The following is a 24,236-nucleotide window of genomic DNA, read 5'->3' as shown; positions in this document are numbered from 1 at the left end:
CGCCATGTTTCTTGTGTTTTGGGTTTGCTGAGTTTGCATCTGTAGGTTCATGGCTTTCTTGAAGTTTGGACAATTTCCCACCATTATTTCTCTATTTTTTTTTAAAAAGTCTCCTTTCTTTTGGAGACTTTAATAATTACATATATTCAACACCTTGAAATTGTTCCACAGTTCACTGGTGCACTGATCATTTTAATAAATCTTGTTTCACTGTGGACAGTTTTTATTGACATATTATCCATTTTTCTGGCCTCCTGCAAGGTTACACTGTCATTAAGTTCATCCAGCATGTTTTGTCTTTTTCTTTTTTCCTTTTTAAAATCATAGCCATTGTATCTCTAGAAACTTAGCCAGGTATGGTGGTGGACATCTGTAATCCCAGTGGCTTGGGAGGCTGAGGCAGGAGGATATAAAGTTCAAGGCCAGCTTCAGCAAAAGTGAGGCACTAAGCAACTCTGTGACATCCTATCTCTAAATAAAATACAAAATAGGGCTGGGGATGTGGCTCAATGGTTGAGTACCCCTGAGTTCAATCCCCAGTACCCTCTACCCAGCAAAAAAGAAATTTAATTTGGGTCATAGGTATGTATGTATGTATCTGTTTATCTCTTCCATGTTCCTACATAACGTGGGCAGTCTGAACATATGAAAAGCAGTCATAATAATTATTTTAATGCCCTTGCCTCTTAATATTGAAGCCTGTCACTTCTAGGTCAGCTTCAACAGACTGATTTCCTTTTCCCTCATTATGGGTGTATTTCCCTGCTACTTTGTTTAGCAATTTTTAAAAATTAGATTCCAGATGTTGTGAGGTGCTGTTTATTTTATCATCTTCCTCCTCTTCATCTCCTCCTTTTTGTCTTATAAACATCATTGAATTTTGCTATAGGAGGTGGTTAAACAGTTTGATTCTATAGGTTTCACTTTTAAATTTTGTTCAGGGCGACCAGAGCTGTGTTTAATCCAAGGTCAAGTTTTCTCCACAACTGAAACAAGACTGAAACTAATGTCTCAGAATTAGGAATTGTTTTCCTTTCTGGATGTTGAGAATAGGCCCTATTCTTCTTCCTGAGTGAGTTCCATGCACTGTAACTTCCTTTTTGGAGAGATTTCTCCACAGAAACGCACTGGACAGTATTCAACTGAATGCTCAAGGGGGACCCCCTCAGACCTCCAGATTCCTCTCCTGTGCACCTCTCTACCACTCTGGTTTAGCTAATTGGCTTCCCTGAATTCCTAGCCATCTCTCCTCCACTCAAGGAAAGCACGGCTCTGCCTCGGTACGCCCTCTCTGAAGTATGGCCTGGAAACTCTCCAGTCAATAAGCTGAAGATTCAGGGGACTCATTTCATTTGTATCTTGTCTTCAAAGATCTCTGCCTTTCCGTGACCGATGTTCAATGTCTTGATTGCTATTGTTTCATGTATTCTGTCCTCTATTTTTAATTTTCTTGCTGCTGTTTCAGATGGGAGGTTGTAGTCCCCTCCATCTTGGTTAGAAGCTTAAAGCTGGTTTCTAGTTTGTGGCTGACATAACAGATATAGCCATAAATGTCACTGCACTCGAGTCTTGGTTCCGCGTGTGCCTCCCTGATGGTGTTATATAAAGGGTAGTGCACTGTATTACAAATAATTTTGCCAAACTATCTTCCAAAAGGTTTTTTGACTAAAAAACATTTAATCTATACTCCTACTAATGGTTCTTTTCAAAAGCCCACTTTCCCATGTGTCTACAACACTGAATATTAGCAAAAGTGTACATCTTTACCAATTTGAAAGTTTTTTTTTTCATTTTCATTTCTTTCATCGGGTTAAATTTTGTATTCTTAAATGCTTACTGGAAATTATTTTCTCTGGACCTGTTTATTTATGTCCTTTGGTTTTGCAGAAACTTGGTTTGTCATTTTTCTATTGATTTGTAAGATTTTGTGCAGGAAATTAATCCTCTATCACATAAATTACAATCCCCCTTCTTCTCCAGTTGGTAGTTTGTTTTTTGACTTTACTTAGGATTTTTTTGGTCATGAATCATTTTAAAATTTTGATATATCAAATTACCAATCTTCTTCGTGGCTTTGGCTTTTGCATATTTTCTGGGTGCACATATGTATATGTATATACAGGAGCTCAAATCTTAAATTCATAATTAATAAAATAGCCTAGCTTCCTTTTTCCTATAAAATAGAATTAGATAATAATATTGCTACACTGAATTCTAATCACTTATACTGATCAAGCTCTTATCGGCAACTGTCTTTGATAAACATGGAAGGACTAAATTTTTATATGTAAATGCAGCTTGGTAGGGAAGAATTTCAAAGTATGGGGGAAGAGCTGGAGAGGTATTACAAAAGGATCCTGGGTTTAAATCAGTCTTATTTCCCCTATATTTAGGGACTCATATTTAGATCCATTGGAAAGGTGGAGCAATGGTGAGAAATTGAGAACGATGGCTAGAACCTACTGGGTAGGTTCTAATACAGTTCCTAAAGCCTGCGGCCTCCCCTGAAAACAGCTTCCTCTCCTTCCTTTGGATGGCCAGGGTACTTGCTGCCAGTGCCATGAACATACTTAGACTTTGTACTTTGTCACATGCTTTCTTCATGTTGTTGCCTAATGTTGTAAGTTCTATTTTTCCAAGAAGGCAGGTGCTGGAGAGCAGGGTCTTGGCATACACTTCTCACAACTGAGTTGTACTGAGCTTGAGTTCGTGCTGCTGAAGGCAGAAAAATGGCATAGAAACTACCTCAAATTAAGAGAACAGACTCCAAGAGGAAGGCATGCTATTCACCTGCTTGACAGGGCATGGCATTTGTCATTATCAGCCAGTTGCCAAGAATGAAGAGACCGGCAAAGGGAGGTAATATAGTGAAGGCTGCCATGGAGCGAGGAGCTGCTAGAAAAGCCAGGCACATTCCTTCCTGCCCACGCCGCCTCTTGTAACTCTCCTTCCATTTGCTCCCCACACATTCAGGAAAGGAAAAAAGAAAAATGATTCTAGTTTCAGAGGAAAAGTCAATGATGAAGAAACATGCTACACATGGCCCCTCTGCTGTGTCTGTCTTGGCTCATGGGATCCTCTGTGCCTAGTCTTATCTTCCTTTAAGTCTTCCACATTGAGTCTATACACTTCTTTGAGGCCCTCCTTGATCCTCATTCCCTCATGAGAAGCAGCTGCTCTCCCTCTGCCCTTCCAATCTCCTGTTTCACCTCTGCTTCATACTTCGCCATCTCCCCGTCTGACCCCCACCTAGCATCTTACTTATCTGCTATGTCACCACTAGCTGGCCCACTACTCAGAATGGTGCATGACAGATGAATTCAATAACTGGAGGTTTACCTATAGCACTTGCCATTAAGAAAGAAAGCTCCTGCCGGGACCACTGCCCCACTTGCAGAGGTGGAAAGCAAAATGCCTGGCTAACCACCTCCATCGGGGTTTGGTTATTTTCAGAGTGGCTGAGAATCTAAAAATGCAAGGTTCTTTAAAAAGGAAACTGCAAACCTCAAAAGCACATTACTGATTTATGGGATTTGCATAAGCTTTTAATGGCAGGGAGGACCTGGCCTGCTTCTCCCATATCCACTTAAGCATTATGCACTTTGCTTCTGGTTGCTAAATTATCTTGAACAAATCATCTCCTGCATCTACCCAGCTCTAATCTCTGCATGTTTGCTATCTTATCTGATGACCAGTCTTTGAGGACCACACGTCAGTCTTTTTCTCTTCCCATTGTTTTAAATAACTATCCTGGAAGCACTGGATGCCCTGGAAGTTGCTCATGCTGCCCAGGAGCTTTTTAGGTGGTTGGAGGATAAAAGAAAGAAAGCATCAGCAGTTTCTAGACATTATTTTGTCGCATCAGCTGGTGGCCTGGATTTCAGATCTATCATTTGGGTTTCCTCTAATTTTTTCATTTTGTTTTGCAAAGCTAGTTTCTCCTACCTGTTGAGAGAAGAAAAGTGTTTCTTTTTTTAAAAGTTTGTTTGATTTTGTTTTTAATTAAAAAAAAAAAAGTTACCCTTCTTTGTCACCATGCTTTGTCCTTCGTCCATGGAGAAATGAGGGGTATAAGAAACCATTAAGACATGTTTAACACATATGCTGGGGCTGAGGGGGATGGCGAAGAGATGTCACAAGATGACTGATTTTGAGGACATCATTTTTAAGTATCTTTTGTTATGTGGAAGTTAACAACAAAAGAGGTGTAGCTGACAAGTCATGAGGTCCTCCTCTTTTTAAGAGTTACCAACAGTAGTCCCATGTTTTCAAATACAAATTTGGAGCATGCAGCAGTTTCAGATCCGACAGATAGGCCCTTCCTACTTCTTTAAGGTGTTTTCCACACGTATCATTTTTAGAATTAGGATAATTCTGAAACCGTAAATGAACCCAACTGCAAATTGTTTCTCCCTGTAATTTCCCCTGCTTTTCAGGTCTTGCCCCACAATTCCTCTCCTATGTTCCAGCTCCACCTGCCTTCTTGAACACTAAATCAGTCCAGCCCCAGGGCCTTTGCATGTGCTTCCCCCCTCCCCCTTTTGTACTTGCTGAGCTCTTCCATGTGCTTGATCCATGCTGATTCTTCAGTTTAACTGTAAATTCACTTCCTCCAAAGCTTTTCTGATCATTCTTCCTGAACAGACCCCTCATTCTTTATCACACCAACCAGCTGTCTCCTGCTCACTCCACCCATCCTGCCCCTGGGAAGGAAGTTCAGTACATACATACCCTTTGCAATTAGAACGGATCCCTTTCCTTTGCTCTGAACAGCATACTTGCCACTACCCCAGTCTCTCATCCATGTTCCAGTGGCACCGTGGATGCAACAAGGATTTATAAAAACGTTTTTTTTATTAACCCCAAGTAATTAAAAAAATTAAATTTAAAAATGACTTTCCAAACAACTGAAATGTTATCTTAATGCTTCTGTCAGCTTAGTTCTTAAAATATAACAAATAAATCTTCTGAAAAGCATGGAGCAAAGTCATTAAAGTTTATTAAATGTTTGAGTTAATTATTTCTAAAGTTGTTTGATTCCTCTGTGACCCTATATTATCTTATTCTCAACAATAACTTCTTGACTCTGTTTCAACATTTAGGTTCACATGAATTATTCCAAATTTCTTAATTTCCAAGCAACACATTTAATTCTTCAGATTGTTTCCAAAACAGTCAAGGGGAAATCCCTGATGGTTTCAGCTGACAATTCCTTAATCAGGAGAGCACTGTGAATGCTAATCACAGGAAAGCTACAATTTACAGGAAAGAAAGGGGAAATGCTCATCTATTGCACAACACTCCGTGAAGAAAGCCTGGCTTATTAGTTGAACAGCATACTCATGCTGACAACTTTATCAAGAATTTCTAGTGACATCATAACTATGTTGGAGCAAATAAAATGTTTTTATTGACTATGTTTCTCAAAGTCCAAGGTGACCGGAAGATTTCCCTTCTTTGAAGATTTTTTGAGAAAAATGAAACATCAAATAATTTGTGCATTTTTATCAGACTTCTACAGGGATTTTGGATTTTAAAGGAAGCAAAGAATGAAGCTAAAGAGGATTCTTAGTTGGTGTCTAATTCCATCTAGAATTGGGGAGAGTGGTTTCCTTGATGGTTTCTGTTATCTGGTAGAAGAAGGGAATTACCTGCTTCTGCTTTTAGCTGTGGATGCACAAATCAAAGTCCTCTGCCAGTGGGCCAGAGCCAATGCCTTGGTAGCGTCCCCAGAACAAAATCTTCCCAAGTCACAGAGAGATGGTTCGAAAGCAGTAACTGCAGCAGTGTAACTTTGACCCCATTTATCTGATAAAATCATTTAGGTTTCATTTGCAGTAGTTATCTAACATATTAAAAGTGAGATCACCATTAGCACTGAGTTTTTCCCTTATAGTCTCTATATATTCATCAATAAACCATATTCTTTATTAATGTTTTATTACAAGTGATTACACACATAGGCATTGCGTACACACATCTTGTTAATGGTTACATTGTAATCCAGCAAGACGTAGGATGCGAATACACACTTCAATAAATGAATAGGGGAAGGAGTGTAACCTAGGAGCCCAGGCAGGTCATAGTGACTCAGCCCCAGCACCAGCCTAAACGTTCCTTGAGATTTAGTCTTGAGCATTTATTTGTGAGAATGGTAAGGCGAGCAAGAAACTACCAGATACTCTAGGGACACTAGGGAAAAATGAGAGGAGCTTAAAGGAACTGGGGATTAAATGTAGTTACGGAAAACAGAAATAAAACTATCTGTGACTCTGGTTTTCATTTTGAAGACTGTTTTGAGTATCCCACACGGCGATTACACATTTCCATGTTACCTAATAGCTGCTGGGATCATTTATTGGGCACTCACTGGATGCCAGGCACGGCTCCAAGCGTTCTGCACACATTATTTCTTTGAAGCCCCATGACAATCCTATAATGTCCCAATTCTCATTTTGGGGAGAAAAAAAAAAGAGCAAAAAAGGTTAAATAACTTGCCCCAAATCACACAGCTGGTGAGCTGGGAATGCAACTCCTTCCTGTCTAACTTGGTCTGAGTTATGGATGGTCTCTTTTGACATTTTGGAGCTAGTCTCCCTGAGGGCCCTTCAGGGCTTTAACAAAATGTTTCAAGTATTTTTCTGATGCTTCACCCTACTAATTACACAACCGATTAGAGTTTCCCAATAGAAAGGAAAGATACCATCTATTGTTTCTATTTAATCATATCTCATTCCACTTCAGTGTCTCTGTTTAAATATACAACAAGTATCCCATCTATTACAGTAGAAATGAAAAGGAAATCGGCTTCCATCCTCCATATTTTATGATCTTTCTGAGGTTCTCACAGCTGAGCTTCGAATTTCCTTCTTAAAAACCTTTGAACCACAGACTGGTGCTTCTTGTTTTGACAGTCCAATCTTATTAGATCATGCTGCAGCTCAGTGTAGGCCTTGCTCAATACTCTGAAATTTCAGACCTACCAAAGCTGCTAAAAACTTTCTGACTGAGAAGTCCACGACCTCATGTGAAACTGGAGCCATGGGAATTTGAACAAATTAATAAAACGTATCTATGGTAAAGAGAAACAATGATGACAATGCCGTGACTCTTGGCCCCAAGCTCCCAAGGTGTTTAAGGAACTGTACGCTGGTTACACTTCCACCCAGCGATCACTCCACTTTGTGCCTCCACAACACCATTCCTTCAGGGAGCACTGCATGCTGGCTCCTGTTTTCATGCTCAAATTGCCCGCAAGTGGCTAGCGGGAGGCAACAGAAATGCACTTCCCCTTTCATCTTCAGAGTAAAGACATGGCACAAAGGGGCAAGAATTCGGGCTGGGGCAGATTTCACTAAGTGAGGCATGCTAACCCAAATGGGTGGGCTGAAGAGCCTGGGGGAGGGGGCTGGCCATGCAGCTGGTTAAAAAAAAGGAGGAGGCAAACAGCTTCACAATAAAAATGATCTGGGGCTAGAGCTGGAGCTCAATGGGAGAGCGCTTGCTTAGCATGTGGGACGCACTGGGGGTTCGCGCCTTAGCACATTAAAAATAAATAAAATAAAAAAGTACAGCGTCTATCTACAACTCAAAAAATGCTTAATAAAAAATAATTTGCAAATATTTTTGGGCATGCTGCCTGTGTATCACGTGGCCTCAGGACAGTTTTCCATTCTCGAAGAGAAACACGTGTCTTGTTTCCCCTCTGTATCTCCATGCTTCCTTCCCCAGATATAAACTACAACCTCAATCTACCTGCAGCCAAAAGCAGATGACTAAGGACAAGGCCAGAGGGTCAGACTGCAGGTTGCTGTTTGGCCTGTATTGCTGGAAGAAACCAGAACAGCAAAAAAACGCTACCATAAAGAGGGTCAAAGGAAGCAGACTTCTCTGACTCAGGAATATCAGGCGAGGATAAACTTCAACTCTGATTTTGAAATAAATGACAAAAAGAATGCTTTACTTTCTTTAAATCAATAGCAAAGGCTTGAGATTTAGTTATTCAGCACCTTGTTAAAACTAGGTCAGAGAGTGTAATGAGAAGAATTTTTGCTTTTCATTTGGGACTATATTGCAGAGAAATGGCACAGGGCTCTGTGGGAAGGTTTATAAATTCTCATGCCTTCAAGGCTAGGAAATGAACATGTGAATAGGATTTGGCCAGGTGGAGGCTGTGGCAAGGTAGAGTGGAAAGGAGGGCCACCATCTCATTTGGGCAGACTGTTTGCATGTGGTCAGAGGATACGTGGTCAGAGACGATACTGAAAAAAAAAAAGTTAGAAATGCTGATTTTAATGTGAAACCTCCCAATTATTGTATGTTGCAACTAATTGATATATGTAATACACAACTGTGTGGGCCAAAGCCAACACATTTGTGGGCTGGATCCAACTCACAGAGTGCTGCTGTCTGCCCTCGGTGCGCACTTGAGGCAAACTAGTGCTGGCACATCTCCATGGAGCCCACTGTGCTGCTGCTTGCTCAGCAGAGTCCTTATAACTCTACCCGTGAGGCCTCAGGGAGAGGTCCAAGAAGGGTTTCTTCCACTAACAACATCAAATCTACACTTCTGCCTGTTGGAAGAGGCAGGTATCCCAAGATCTCTAGGCAAATTTAGAGAGGTGCTTGCGAGGGAGATGAGATGGCTTCACAATGAGGCACAACCAACTATTCCCAGCCCCTACCAGGATTTAAAAATCCAGAATTTGATCTTTGCTGTCACCAGAGAAAAAAGAGTCCAGGAGATGTCAACCAGGATCTTCCAAGTGGCAGCTCAACAGGACTGGCAGAAAGGTTCAGCTAGGGAGAAAGGAATCATATTCCCCTCTGATCTGAGGGCACACTATGGAGTAGAAACCAGGGGAGAGCTGGCTGCCCAGTCACCTGGCCTCCTTGGCATCCTAAGCCATGCTTTCCACTGTCCTCCCAGACTGGGGGTTTCTAAACACAGCACTGCACATGGAATGAAGAGGGACTGGAAGGAAGGGGCTTCTGTTTTACAGAGGAGATAGTCAAATTCAAGCTACAGACTAGGAACTATCACTCAGTTCTACCACGGGCCAGGAATCCTCAATGTTAAAAGAAGAGACAAATGCTGGACCTCTCCCTCCACATTCAGCGAGAGGAGAGCTGGCGTATATGTGACTGGCAGTGGGTGGAATGAATCTGTCCTCGCCAGCAGTGTCCACATCTGAACATGCTGTTGTATGGAATGGCATCAAAGAGAGGCAACACTAACACCCAACTCCTGCTCTACAGCCCTTGTGCTTTACACGGACTGACTTCTATGTTCCTTAGGGACCCCTAAGAACCAGGGGTACTATTATTTTCCTCACTTTACAGATGTGAAAACTGAAGTGCAGAGATCCTCACGTGGCTCCTCAGCCCTTCCCTGAGCTACAGATCTGATTTTCCAACTGCCCTCTAGATATCTCAGGCTGACATGAGCAACTCAAACAGTCTCCAGAACTAAGTTTTCTTTCTGTCCTGTCTCCATTCCATTTCCCCTCTTCCAGAGAGAGGCTTATTTATTTGAAGTGGTTTAAAGGGAGCCTTCGCTTCCAGACAAATCCATGTTCAAGTCCTAGGTAAACACTGACTAGTCATGACTTTGGACCCCCGAGTTTAGATTTTCAGTACAGTTAGATGGTGATGATTCTGCTTATTCTCTAAGGTTGCCGTGACTAAATCAAATAATGTATTAAACACCTTAGCTCAGTGGCAGGTATATGATTTCAGACTGCCATAAAAAAGTACTTTTTATTATTCCATGTACCAGTGAATTCAGTACCTCTGTCATTTAACCCCCTAGGCTGGAAAACCAAAAGCCATGCTTCACTTCTGAACTTCTTCCCACTGTCTCTTAAACCACAGTCCCCAAGAATTGGCAGTTCTGCTGGTAACAGTCCCAAACCTGGATTCCTCCTCTCCACCCATTACCTTCACCGAGGCCTTCATATTTGTCTAAACCACGGAAACTACCTGCCAGCTCGTTTCCTTGCTCCAGGTCTATCCTTCAGCCCATACATCACAGGCACACCAAAGTCCTATGCCACATCGTTCCTCTGCCTAAAAACCGGCCACAGGTAAAACCTACATCCACACCTGCTAGGACTGGGTTGGCAGCTACCACTTAATATGCTAAATATCTTGCCAGAATCTTCCTTTATTATTCATTTAATCATTACAACTATGCCAATAAAGCTAGGAAAGTATCTTTGCTGTATAGATTTTTCTAAAAATAAAGAGGTTAATCATTAGCTATAAATAGAAGTCAAATAACTTGTCCATGGTCTGAATCTGTCAGATTTATTATCACTGACAAGTCTGTTTATCTTGTCAGTGTGATGAATTTATGTCTTAGGTAGAGAATAAACTGGTGTCAATGTACAGGATGAAAATCTCATAGAAGTCAAAGCCAATCCAACCATCTCTTAGAAAGGTCAAACACAGCCAGGATTGGAAAGGATGTTGCTTCTTTGGCCAGCACAAGAAGTAGTTGATATGCACCTTGGGTCATATTAGATGGACAATTTCTCCTTCTTGCCAGTTTGGTGGTGCACGCCTGTAATCCCAATGACTCAGAAGGCTGAGGTAGGAAGATCATAAGTTCAAAGCCATCCTCAGCAACTTAGTGAGGCCTTAAGCAACTTAGTGAGACCCTGTCTCAAAATAAAAAATAAAAAGGGCTGGGGATGTGGCTCAGTGCCCCTGGGTTTAATCCGCAGTACCATAAAAATTTTTTAAAAAATCACACTTGATGCAATGTATTTTACATTGTGAGTGTGGCATGGAAGCTGAGGCCACCTGAGGGAACAGCAGGTTGGTCTCTCTCATCTCATGCTCAGTGTGAAAATGCTACATAGAAATTACCTGCACCATTTAAATTTTCTCTCTCCATTTTTGCTAAGTATACAGCTTACTTAGTTGTGTACAATAGCAATGGATGTCTATAGCCAACGGGGTAGTACAGTGCACCCTAAGTACTTTTAAATTACTTGCATCTCCTACACAGTTAAGAGGGTACAGAAGCCACTTATCCTTGCATTTTTTGGTACCCAGAAGTGCACTTTGCAAATAGTAGACAGTTAATTTATAAAACTGCCTTATAGTTCAGCTCCTTCAATGGTCATCACAAATTTCAAATTAGTTAAGTATGAATTAAAAAGATTACTGGGCAGGTCCAGTTTATTTGGTCCTGAAAAATGAATTAACTTATTTTCAATTAGACTTCTGACTGACTTTCATGTTCTACACCTTGGTTTGGTTTTGATCAAGCAACTTGACTTTGGGGGTGTCCATTCAGTTCAGAACAATATCTCCCAGAGTAAGGAGCCTGACCGTTCCCATAGGCTCCTCTGTGTCAGAGCTGAGCACAGGTTTATAGGTACAGGAAGCTGCTCTGAAGGCTCATTTTCTTCTCTATGTGGTCAGTAACAGGAAACTGAACCTTTCATATTTTGGCCTTTGATTCTATCCTGCCCTTAAAAAAGCATTCAGCAACACTAGAGTTTCAAAATGTTGGAACAGTGAGCATTTATAGTGTTCAGTTGAAAAATAGAGATGCTGGAGGTGAGAAGCGTCAGCTCTTGAACACTTTATCTGCTTTGTGCCCCAGGAAAAATACCTGTGTGATGTATCCAAGATTTTTTGTTCCTGATTTTCAGAGTCGTTTGAATGCATAGGCACCAATTTCCTATCCAGTTCCTGAGCAGGGGTCTTACAGAGTGGTCAAATGGAGTCTACAACTAGTCTGTTTCACCCAATCTGGTGGCAAGCACATCCCTATACTCACTAAATTACAGGATGATAAGAAGTCACACAGATCTAGGATCAAATACTGCCCCATAAGCTCCCCAGCCCCTTTCACCTCAACTTCCTTCTGGAGACAGTGTCATTTGGTCTACATCAGTGTTCTAATCTGCTCGTTCTATCTGATTAAATCGGAAAACACAGGTCAAGCACTTAGCAGTAGTTGCTGTCATTCTTCTCCCAATTTCACTTCCTGCTGAGCACCAAGTAAAAGCTGAACTCCTTCAAATGGCCTGGGAGGCTCTGTGCCATCTGCCCCTTATCAGCTCTCTGATGTCATCTCCTACTTTCCTTCCCCTTTCCAAGGGGACCTCCCCACAGGCTCCCACATCAGGTCTTTGCATGGACCGATTCCTCTCATCTATCCCTGGTGCACATGCAATGCAAGCAAAAAACACACTGCCTAGTGTGGTAAACTAATCTTGGGCAGACCTGGAGTTCAGTAGTGGCAGAAGAGGTCCTGAAATCTTGCCTGCCCCTTCTGAAGGAACTGGGACTCTGTCCCCTAGTAGCTAATACCTTGTTCCACATGCTTCCCATGAATAAGTTAATTTCATCTCACACTCTACCCTCAGCCTCATAGGGTAGTGGGGTATACTGTTTTTATTCTTATTTTAGAGCAGAAAACCAAGAATTAAGAGGCTAATTTGCTGAAGGTCACTGAGCTAGGAAGTGACATGAGCTAGATACCATGAACCACTGACACCTGCTACTTCTGGCCAGGAAATCATCATGTTCAGTAACTCCTCGGGATTCTGTTCACTAGGACTGCCACCAGCTTTACAGTTTCCTCTGGATGCCAACCACAAGGAGGCAGTTTTCCTTAGCACCCCTCTCCCTTTCTCTTTGATCTGAGTAGCTGGGGTTCTAGCATATTCCTGAGCCAACCCTGACAAGTTGTGATGGAGGAGGCCAGGAGAAATGGTCACAGGCACTGTTCATTTCAGGGACAAAAAGTCAAAGCCCAAATGTTTCATTTCCTTTAAGTAATACTTCATAAAACCAGCTAATTACTGTGATACAGAAGTAATTTTTAAGGTCAAATAACGACAGGATTGGAAGTCAGTGGGTCAGACAGGTCACTACTGGGAGCTGACATGATAGCCCAGTTAGAATGTTCTCTCACCCATTCTTCACCTTGGTAGTACTAACCAGTCCTCAAAGACTCACCTCAGCACTCTACTCCCTCCTCAGGGAGCCTTTGCAGACCAGCCCCTGTGCTCACCTTTCTGTCCCCTCCTCAGGCCAGGGTAAGTGATTATTCTGTCTACTCAAAGCACCTTGGATCTTCCTCCTCTCTAACACTTGCTGAACACTGCATCCCTGTGACCTCACAGATGTACACTTGAGAGCAGGGACAATAACCTTTCCATGTGTGCATCCCAGGTGTCTAGTGAATTAGAGAAGCTTGATAAGTGACTGTTGAATGGAACAGTGCCACCCTACTGAGACTCCACAGCCTCTCAGATCTCTAATCTGCCTTATCACCTTGGATCTGACTTGGACTGGCATCTAAAATATAGTAACCCAGTTCTAGTTCACAAAAGACAAAATTATATGGTCAGGATAACAGTTCTCAAACTATATAACATTTTCTTTCTAAAAGTCAAAAGTTCCTTAACTAATCTCAGTAAAATCAACTGCCCCAAATTCTCATTAAATAAATGCATTAAAGAAGTAATTACATTTTCCTTAGGAGGCCCCTCTAACTTTCAGAAGGTAGCATGTTGACAAATAATCTCCTCTTGATCCAGAGACTTAGTGATGAGAAACCTGTATCAACTAGAATATTTATAACCTCGTGAGTACCACTAAGTACAGACCTAAAAATGCAAAATGTTTGTAGGTGTTGTTATAAATACTTGAAAGTTTTACTTTCAGAATGTTCACTGGGTCACAGCAAAGAAACTATCAATATAGAGGAAAATAATAACATTCCTTTTTACTGGCATCAGCTCTTCCTGAAATGTGCTACCCTGGGTATACACGCAGATAAATATTTCAGCAATACATGAAGCAAGGAAGTATGTTTTACGTATCCCGGGAAACAACTGCTATGGGATTATGAAGTCAGACTCTTCAATATCACCCCAAACTTAATCCTATTCATGCTGACTGACACTGCACTGAGTTATGTAGTTATCAAGAAGATTAATTTAAAAACCACCCTGCTTATTCTGAAGCAATGTTGACACGAGTCTCAAATTGGTGACAACAAACCACATACCACAGAGTATTTGAATGAATCAGAAATTCTGGGTGGGGCCTAAACTTAGGGGGAAAAAACAACAACAAAAAAACAAAATGAAAAGAAATCCATAGATGAACTAGATGTGCGATCACCATAACACACACGTCCCCTTCACTTGGCTAATAGGTGCAGCTTTGGCCATGAGTCCCAGGAGCCAAGAGACCAGCCAGAACATCTGACTTCAAACAGTAGTTCTCACACTTACTGGCCCGGACTTTGAACGAGTTTCATAACTTTGTTTCCTCATCTGTGAAATGGGAACATGACAGTACACACCTCGGAGGGCTGTGGTCAGGACCAATGAGTAACTTATCTGACGTGCTTGCAACACTGCCTGGCAGGCAGTCAGCATTATTTCTGCAACTATCTGACTTCAAAGTCCATGCTATTCTGCCACATAAGGGTTAATGTCACACAGCATACACATCTACATTCTGGTACCTTTCACAACTGTTTTGCCTATTGGAAGTAATCAATAAGTGTATGTTAATTATGCTATTCCACTCTGTGTCTCATTCCAGAAAGAAAAGCTGGGGTGGAAGAAGTCTTAACACAAAATTTGGCCAAACATAGGAAATCATCTCCACCATTTAGAACATTGGAATAGGCTGCCTGTCCCCAAAATGAATACCTGGTGAAGATTTTCACAGAGCAGATTAAAGAATGACCTTTGCAGGGGAGGGAAGGATGGGCTGTGGTAAGCTCCAGGGAGTCTCGTTTGTACTGGAGAAGACTGCTGGCTTCCAGAGCCACCTTTTGGCCAGGCATTTTTGTAGGCATGCACATTTACCTTAACTGAAAAGCATGAAAGCAGAAACACAGGTTACTAAAAATGGGTTTGCTTTTGAGTGAATATGCGAAAGAGGTGTTACCTGATTCACTGCTTTCAGGATATATCATAGTAAAATGGCCCAGTGAAATGATCTAACAGTTTAATTGGATAAGTAACTATGAATAACTTCATGTTTCTAAATGAGAAAGAAAATAAGCCCTGAATTTCTAAATATACTCTGTATTTTCTCTGCAAAATAAGGAAATCAGTATAAGTAACATTCTTTTTATTCTAATTTCTTAATAGAAAAAAAAAATCCTCTGATTCACGTTTGTTCCATGTAAGTGCAACTTGACCATCCCTACCACCCCTCCACCCCAGTGCTGGGGATTGAACTCAGGGTGCTCTACCACTAAGCCACATTCCAGCCTTTCATTTTTCATTTTGAGACAGGGCCTTACTAAATTGTCCAGGCTGGGCTTGAACCTGCCATCCTCCTGCCTCAGCCTCCAGTCGCTGGATTACAGATGTGTGCCACTACAACTGGCTTGACTTTTTTTTTTTTTTTTTTTNGCAAAGCAGATTTTAAAAAAACTTTTATAGTTGCATAAAATAGGTCTGAACATAAATTATAATTTAGGCATGCAGGATCAAAATTATGAGTTCAATAATATAGAATTTTTTTAAAAGAAGAAGAGTCCTAGAAAAAAATGATATGGTCATTAATTATTTTATTAAACCAATATGAGAGAATGAGACAGAGAGTGAGAGAGAGAAAGAGTGAGTTTGAAGTCATTTTTCTGTGTTGCAGCTAAGGAAAAAATTAAATTGACTTTTTTTTTTTTTTTCTTTACATGAATAAAGAGCCTTGAGTTTGCTTCTCTGCAAGGAAACATTCAAAGCTGCTGTAAAAATTACCACAAGGTGGGGGAGTCCTAGGAGAGTAAAATTCATCAGAGCAAAATTCATTTGCATCCCTATTAGGGTATGCTCCCTCTCAGGCACACAAACCTGCATATCTGTTCTCTCATGCCACTTCCTCCCATTTCTAGTATGTGACACAGAAGAAAGGACAGTCGCCTTTTACTAAATATGCCATGCCTGTAGGGGAAGTTGAACATGGGTTGGGGGAGCTAAGGTGTGAGCTCTGCATACAGCGAGCACCATAGTTCATTAAACCTCCGTTTGTAAAATGAAGATGAAAACAGTACCTAGTTCAGAGGGTGAGGGAAAGAATTAAGTGAGAATCTGTGTAGGTTATCGGGACAATGCCCAGCACACGGTAAATGCCCAGTAAATGCTTACTTTTGTTTTTTTTAGTATTAATAGAAACTGGGAGATGCTATTACTCAACTATAGAATCTAAACTATAATTCCTATTAGTACCTCAATAAATATTATTTAGTCCTTTGATATTCTGAAGGCACGTGGAGCAGGACTACTCAGTAGTTCAGAACCTCAGTGTGGAAGCCATTATTATGGCATCATGATATACTGACATTTCATCCAAAATAATATTTAATTAACAAAATGCTCAAAAGAGAACTGACTAAAACTTAACAAACAAATCCAGCTTTGTAACTAAATGAAGATGCTGTTTCCCTTTACTTTGGGAGAGACATGATTCAAACACTTCCTATAAACCTAGTTATTCCTTTCAACCATTCCCCAACTGAGCCACATGAATCCACATTAAAAGTTAGGGAACAAATAATGCAGAAGGCGTATGGTGACCTGGTATGAATGGATGAATCACCAACTCTTGATTCTTCTCTTTTCTTCTTTTGTCCCACTTAGGCCCTCCCCCAGTTGTGTTACCTGAAGGAAGGAGGTCACAGCCCAAGAGGGAGAACTTGGATCTGCACCTGGCTCTCTGTATGGGTCGGAAAACATGAGCAGTCTGCTGAGGTCTCTTTTCTGGGGGAGGTTTCTGAGGGATCATGAGTCCCTGTCTGAAGAATGCATCCTCTGAATTCTGCTAAAGTTTTCTTTTCTCATCAAATTGGCCTTTGTAGATGTTCTTTTTATTTTATTTTACTTATTTGTTTCTTTTGCGGGTACTTGGGATTGAACCCAGTGGCATTCTACTACTGAGCTACATCCCCAGCCCTTTTTATTTTATTCTGAGACCTGGTCTTGCTAAATTGCTGGGCTGTCCTTGACTTTGTAATGTTCCTGCCTCAGCCTGCTAAGTCACTAGGATAACAGGCGTGCACCACTGTACCCAGCTGTGGAGGCTCTTTTTACATATCTGTGGCTGGTGAAATCAAGAAGATGAAACTCTTGATACCTTCCAAGTCCTGTATCAATTTTCTTTCTTTGTCAGAAACACAAAGATCACCAGAGTAGGAGTTCCAAAAGATAAAGAGATGGAAGGTACAACTAGTACAGAGAACAGCCTAGAAATACAAGCTAAGGGCTAAAAGTGGCAGTGCAGTTACTGGAAACAAGAGGTATGGAGGCAACCAAAAGTCAAAGAAAGGTTCTTTCCCTTCTTCTGCAGCCAAGATCCGATGTCATCACAGCAACACAACATTCAAGAAAGCCCAACCTATTTTAAGTAGTTTCAGGTGACAGATTATTGGCCCACAATGAAACACAGACTGACAGAACACAGGAGAAAAAGTTCACTGTGCTGTGAACCACTTCTAATCTTGACTGATAAAACCAGAAGAGACATGCATCTCCATTTTCAAGTGCTTACTGGGTGACATCACACTGTGGATTTAATCGAAGTGCTGTCTGGATTATCCAGTAAATGTCATACAATAGTACATGAGCAACTCAGATAAAAGCCCTGGAACACTGTGAGTGAATTCACTGCAAAACCCACCTCCCAGGTGAGTGTGTATTGTTAACTCCAAATCATTTACCTTGAGTTTTTTCCAGATATAACTCTAATCCCATAAATAATGGCATTTGTCTTGTACAGAGCTATGGTTTTGAGAAAGTTGATCTGGTCATTTAAGACAGTATCCATATAAAAGTACAAGATTAAAACTTCTGCCTTAGTTAGCAAAATAAATATTACAATATTAACCCATCAGGGAAATGCAAATCAAAAGGAGATAGCACTTCACACCCGCTAAGATGGCTATAATCAATAAGATAATAACAAGTGTTGACGAGGACGTGGAGCAATTGGAACCCTCACACACTGCTGGTGGGAATGTAAAATGGTGCAGTCGCTTTGGAAAACAGTCTGGCAGTTCCTAAAAAGGATAAACATAGAGTTACCATATGACCCAGCAATTACACTCCCAGATAAATATCACAAGAAATGAAAAGAAAGCACATGTCTACTTGTACATGAATGTTCACAGCAGCATTGTTCATAACAGCCGAAACATGGAAACAAGCCAAATGACCATCAGCTGATGAGGAGATAAATAAAATGTGGTATATCTTGTTACGGTATTAAAAAGGAATGAAGTACTGATACATGCTACAACGTGGACAAACTTCAAAAACATTACATTAAGTTAAAAGAAGCCAGACACAAAAGACCACATGCATATTTATACAAAAAGTTCCAAACAGCAAATCTATAGAGACAGAAAGTAGATTAGTGGTTGCCTAGGGCTGGGGGAGCTTGGGAGAAAATGGGAAGTGAATGCTTAAAGATATAGGGTTTCTTTTTGAAAATGTTCTCAAATTGATTGTGGTAATGATAGCACAGCTCTGAAGACACAAACCCCCAAAGTATCATAGACTTTAAAGGAGTGAGTTGTGTGATATGTTAATACATCACAATAAAGTTGTTGTACAAAAGAATCTTAGCACATCGGAGAGGAGGAAGCATGTTGTCCAACAAGGGGTCCTCGGGCCATCATCATTCCCCGTGTTCAGTGTTCAGCCCACCGACTAAAGGTTCCAGCCCTGAGAGGTGGCCTTCATGTTCAGGGCCTCACTCAAGTTGCAGGTACACCTGTCCCTTCTCCTAATGCCTGTGCTGGAAGCTTCCCTCCGGTTGTGTTCCTTATGACAATTAGCATGGAACTGCATAGAGTAGATGCTCAACCACCTTCTAGTGAACTGAATTCAAATAAACTTCAATATTAATCCACAGGAGTCAGTCACACTACATTGTATATGGGGAAAGCTGGTCTGCGCCACCACAGCCATCTACCAATCTGATCTGAGGCATCTAAAATGTGATAAAGTCCTTCAAATCCAGCCAGTTCTGGTTATAACAATATGAGTCACACTATTCAATTGCCCAGTTTAGATCTCCCTGGATAAACTTCTTAGGCAGAGGTTACTTCTAAGTGGACTAAAGGACCTGATCTCTGAGAGTGTGAGGTGGGGCAGCACTCTATTTCCCTAGTATTTAATGCCAGGAAATCCTCACGTGGCTTTTGTGGTGACTGTTTTGTTAATTCCTACACATGACCTCTGAAGCTGGTCTGCCTGGCTGTGCATTTGAGCCGTTCACTTACTAGCTGTTTAACCTTGGGCAAGTCACTAACAGCTCTATACTTCAGTTTTACCATTTGTAAAATAAGAATAATATCACATGCCTCTAGGATTTTTGCAAGGGTATAAATAAAGTACTTAGTATGGTGCAGAGGGTATAGTAAGTGCTCAATAATATAAGCTATTATTAGAGTAGAATTTAAATTTACAGAGTCTCCAAACAGAGATGAGGCTCACTGCTACAGTTTGGACACTGGGATTATAGGTATGTACCACCATACTTGGCTTATAGTTTGGATCTGAAGTGTCCCCCAAAGGTTCCTGTGGCAAAGGCTTGCTTCCCAGGGCAATGTAAATGGGAGGTGACACAGCCTTTAGGAGGTGAGGCCTAGCGCAGATCTTTGGGTTACTGGGGATGTGCCCTTGAAGGGGACCATGGGACCGGGCTCCTTTCTCTTCCTTCTTGCCTATGAAGTGAGTGGTTTTATTATGCCACACACTGTCACCATGAAGTGCTACTTTGCTACAGGCTCATAAGCAACAAGGCCAATTGTAGACTAGAATCTCCAAAACTGTAAGCCAAAACAAACCTTTTCTCTCAGAAGGTGGTTATCTCAGGTATTTGTTATAGCAACAATAAGAGATTGCATGGAAGTGCTGCACCAGACTAAAGGGGATGCTGGTCAGGTGTGCCCGGCCAGTGTTCTGAGCTCACTTTTCACGTTGTAGAACACTGAGGAGATGATGACAGGCTTGAAGGGCACCTCACCATCCTTTGGAAGGGAAGGGAAGATTAGTACTTTTCAGAATCATTACGATCTTAATTTTCTTCTGGATTTTCCAGGTCTGCGAGAAGCAGGGAACGACAATACTACCTGTGGTAGAGGCTTCTCAGTGACATCGCCTAAATTCTAACTACCTTTTTTTTTCCTTCCCTTTTGACAGATAACTTGTTTGAAACAATCTCAAATTTTGAGGATACAAAAGAATTTTTCCCATTATTTTCCTTTCCATCCTGTTCATATAGCAGACACTGAGAATACTTACTAATATCCTTTTCATCCTGGGTCCCCAGCTATAATGTGTCTGGTCTTCCATAGAGGTAGTGTGATTCTGTGATTCAATCTTGGCCAATAAAATGTGGGTTGAGTGATATGCACTTCCTGGTCTAGGCCTGGCCCAACCTCCCTCACGCCGCAGGGAACAGCTCAAATAGAGGGGTTTGGGGAGGATGGAGCCAAAAGATGGAAGGAGCCTGGGTCCTAGAAAAACCTATAGAACAACCTCTCACCCCACACTCATCTACACTGAACTTTACAAAAGGGAAAATCAACAGTTGTAAGCCACTGGAGTTTGAACTTGTTTTTTTAGAAGCTCTGTTAGTTGCTCTAATTAATAAAGCTTGGTACACAACTCTGCTAACTACTATTAAAGAGATATGGCTTGCTTCCAGAATAGTTCTCTGTTGGATCCTGGCAGCAACTACCTTAACATAACTCTAGAAAACCACATTTCCTAGATTCCTTCTCCTCTAGTTTCTTTTACCATCACTAAGATCATTGGAGACAATTTTTCTATCATATCGACAGCCTCTTGTTGTATGATATGATGCTGCCTGACTCTCCTTTACTGAGTGTATTTTTCGCTCTATCATTTGTAATCTTAACCCAAAACTCCTTGCAGAGTTGTGCACTTAATTAATTATTTGCCATCATCAGAGAACTGTTCTATAATTATATCAAGCTCTGGGCTAGATGCATATCGACTTAAAACTGGAAGATAAAAATGAAAGGATATGATCCAATATTAATGACATGTATTTACAATTTTATATGATCTTCTATAACAGTCTTTCAGTAACCCTTATTTTAATGTACACCAGAATTTTTGTGTGTGTTAAAATTATGAATAAAATGAACTATAAATGGAATAATTCATGATTACTGTCTCTAGCCTCACAGGATAAATAAGCAAAGGTACAGCTACCTTGAGTTTTGACACCATCAATTACTTTTCTCAAAGTTTCTCTTCTAGTTTGGTGACCTTTCCTTTGCCTGCCTCTCCCAAACCCCTCGGGTTTTTGCAGCCCTGGGAACTGAACCCAGATCTCATACAAGCTAGGCAAGTGTTCTACCTTTGACTACATCCTTGGTTCCTGGACTCTCCCTTTTTTACTTTCTTAGTACTTACCCCCATGAGCTTTTTTTATTTGCTTACTTGTTTACTGCTTGCTTGCACTACAAGACTATATTTCCCACAAAGGCAGGGCTTATATTTGCTTCTTTTATCCAATTAATATTTACTGAATGCCTGTAGTGGTCAGGTACTGCTGCAGGCTCTAAGTGTGAATTTTTAAGATGCACTTAGCCTCAAGGTGCATAGTCTAGTAGACGAAAGAGGCAATAAGTCTGTATCTACCATCTACTGTGTGAGAGCTACTACACTGTGCTTTTCACTCTTTTTGCTTCCATGATCTGGATGGCGGGAGGCTAGTCAGTCTAGCTCATGAGGGTCCACTCTGAGAACTTCCTTGTGGCTTTCAGGTGGATACCAAGGTAACTGTATTCTGTCATGTGGCTCTGGCTCCTTGACACAGTTGCCTGGACCACAGTGGATTTCTGATCTGTGCCGAACCAACCAACTTCTCTCTTCTGAGAGGCTAGAATTGGAACTGAGAGATTCTAATTCAGTCTGCGTTCTTTAGTTGAACTGAAAGAGGACATATAACCCAGAGTGCTATGAGGAAGTTATTTCTGCCAAATGGCTGGAGAAGCTGAGAAAGCCAGGCTAGTTTGAAAGCAAAAGAAGCAAATCATGAAAAGATGTACAGATGAGATTTTATGATCCGAGAAAGACTAAAAGTTGAGCCCCATCTCCGATTCTCGTTCCTTTTCTCATGAAATAACTCTATTTATCACCTATTTTAACCTTTTAAAAAAAATTTTTACTTTTTGCTAAAGCCACCTTGTGTTTGTGTTCTTTGCTTTCAACCATGTCTTAATTAAGACATTTCTAATTAACATGACTAGTAATAGATTCTATTAATGTCATAAAAATACCTCTGTTGGATTTAAATACTAGGAATTCTAATGATGCTTCTCAGGTGCCTGCCTAGAAATTTCCTGTTTTCTACATTGGTGATTTCACAATGCAGACTAATTTCCACTCAAGGACAAAATATCAAAAGCCAACATTCTTTAAACTCTATGACAAATACTATCACATGGTACACCAGCTTTTGTGGCTAGTTAATATTCAAGGCAGAAAATAATCATTATCATTATCATAAATGGTATATTGGTACTTATAAACAAAAAGGCTTTGATAATAAATGCTTTGATTTAAACCCAGTAATTGATTAGCTGTTCTGATTAACAACTGTTAATGGAAGATACCAGCTTTGGAACTCACCTAAAATATATGGCTCTAAGGTTCTACTCAAGAACAGAAACCTAAGCATTATATTCAGGGGGCGGTGGGTTGGCAGGAGATAGGCTTTAGAGAATTCAACAACAAGCACACACACAACACCTGCTACTTTTAAAGTGTACTCCAGTAGTAGAGAGCTACTCCAGGCACTGTTAAGAGGAGTAAAACTTGGTCTCTGTCCTGAATGAGCTCCCAGTTAACCAGGAAAGAAAACAAGGACATGAAACCATAATGCCCTCCTTGAGTGCTAAGCAGGAGACAGCAGAATGGATGAGAGACATCTAACCCCTCTTGAGCTGAGTCCAAACAGGAGTAGACAAACTGAGAAAAAGGGCAGAGATGGGATGTAGGGAGGGTCTGTATTTCAACACCGTGGCCCCCAACAGCTGCAGGGTCGAGACATTTTGGGTAACTGCCTGTATTTTCCTCCACAGCTCCCAGTGCTTTTCACATATTCTAATAACTCTAGAGAGTAAGTATGACTAAGTGTAAGTTTTAGGTACTGCTGCAGGCCCTAGAAGCACAGAGACTAATGAAGGCTCAAGAGTAGCACTTGTTCTAAAGAAACACCCAGCCTAGTGGGGCCAGCAGATGTGCAGGGTCTGGAGACTGGGAAGGACACACATGGAAAGAGGCAACAAAGCCTCAGTAAGTCTTTATGAAGAGTAACAGCATATACCAACACCAGGAAAAGGGAGGGAAGCATGTCACACACACAGAAGAATGTGGGTAAAGAAAACTGACAGGAAGAAGAATCAGGTCCAATTGAGAAGACTTGAGGAATACCTAAGAGGCCAAATAACTGCAATGTGATCACTTGGGAGTGAAAGGCGGCGGCTAGTCTAATTATGACCCCAGGTTTTCTACTTGAGTGGATAATCTATGCACTGCAGGAGAACGAGTTAATTTCAGAAGAAAAAAGGCCATGCTGGTGCTGAAGTCCTCCTGAGATGCCCAGGTGGGCAGGTGAGGAATACAGACAAGACGAAGGTGAGGACTTCTGCTCAGTAGCAAGGAGGCGAGTGTGGGAGCTGATCCATGAAAGGTAGAATGAAGGGTGAGGGCTGGAGAGAGAATCCTGAATTACTCCATTGTGAGTGTGGGCACAGGAGTTGAGAAGGAGCTCACAAAAGAGATGGGGAAAGGAATAATGAGATTCTGGAAGCATTAAGTAGTCAAAAATTTTAAATGACACAGAGACATAGAGACTGAAAAACTGGGCAGTTTTCAGGGCATGGAGATTTTTCCAGAGAGGCTTCACAGGAGTGGTAGAAGAGATCAGAATGCCATGGCAGAGGAGTGAATGGAAGTGACAAAGTGGTCCCTCGGGAGTGAGGCCACTCTTTGAAGAAGCGGAAGGAAAGCTAGGCACGGTGGCACACACCTGCAATACCAGCCACTCAGGAGGCTGAGGCAGGAGGATTGCAAGTTCAAGACCAGCCTGGACAACTTAGACTGTTGCAAAACAAAATCATAATAATAATAGCCAGGATGTAGCTTAGTGGTAGAGATTTGTGTACCAAGCACAGTGTCTTGGGTTCTATCCTCAGTACTGCA

The 24,236-nt window shown here is 41.2% G+C and overlaps 1 protein-coding gene and 1 long non-coding RNA gene across 7 annotated transcripts in view; one reads left to right on the top strand and one right to left on the bottom strand.

The window, feature by feature from the left end:
- LOC125616545 overlaps positions 1-12,268 on the top strand; it is a 14,963-nt gene extending 2,695 nt beyond the window's left edge. The window contains exons 2-3 of the long non-coding RNA XR_007347195.1: positions 6,008-6,013; positions 12,052-12,268. This is a non-coding gene — a long non-coding RNA (uncharacterized LOC125616545). The remainder of the gene's footprint in view (positions 1-6,007; positions 6,014-12,051) is intronic.
- Positions 1-24,236, bottom strand: part of Nsmce2 (NSE2 (MMS21) homolog, SMC5-SMC6 complex SUMO ligase) — a 224,494-nt gene that overhangs the window by 40,062 nt on the left and 160,196 nt on the right. Inside the window, exon 5 of one of the 6 annotated variants that reach the window (XM_048802113.1) lies at positions 16,941-18,046. The exons of the other annotated variants lie outside the window; for them this stretch is intronic. Coding sequence (XP_048658070.1) covers positions 18,045-18,046 — 2 coding nt within the window. The 3' untranslated portion in view covers positions 16,941-18,044. Of the gene's footprint in view, positions 1-16,940; positions 18,047-24,236 lie in introns of those variants that run through there. 6 annotated transcript variants of the gene reach the window in all.

Source organism: Marmota marmota, unplaced genomic scaffold (genome assembly GCF_001458135.2).
Source record: "Marmota marmota marmota unplaced genomic scaffold, marMar, whole genome shotgun sequence".
Lineage (NCBI taxonomy): Eukaryota > Metazoa > Chordata > Mammalia > Rodentia > Sciuridae > Marmota > Marmota marmota.
Note: the sequence above shows the minus strand (reverse complement) of the source record. Positions and strands in the feature narration are given on the sequence as shown.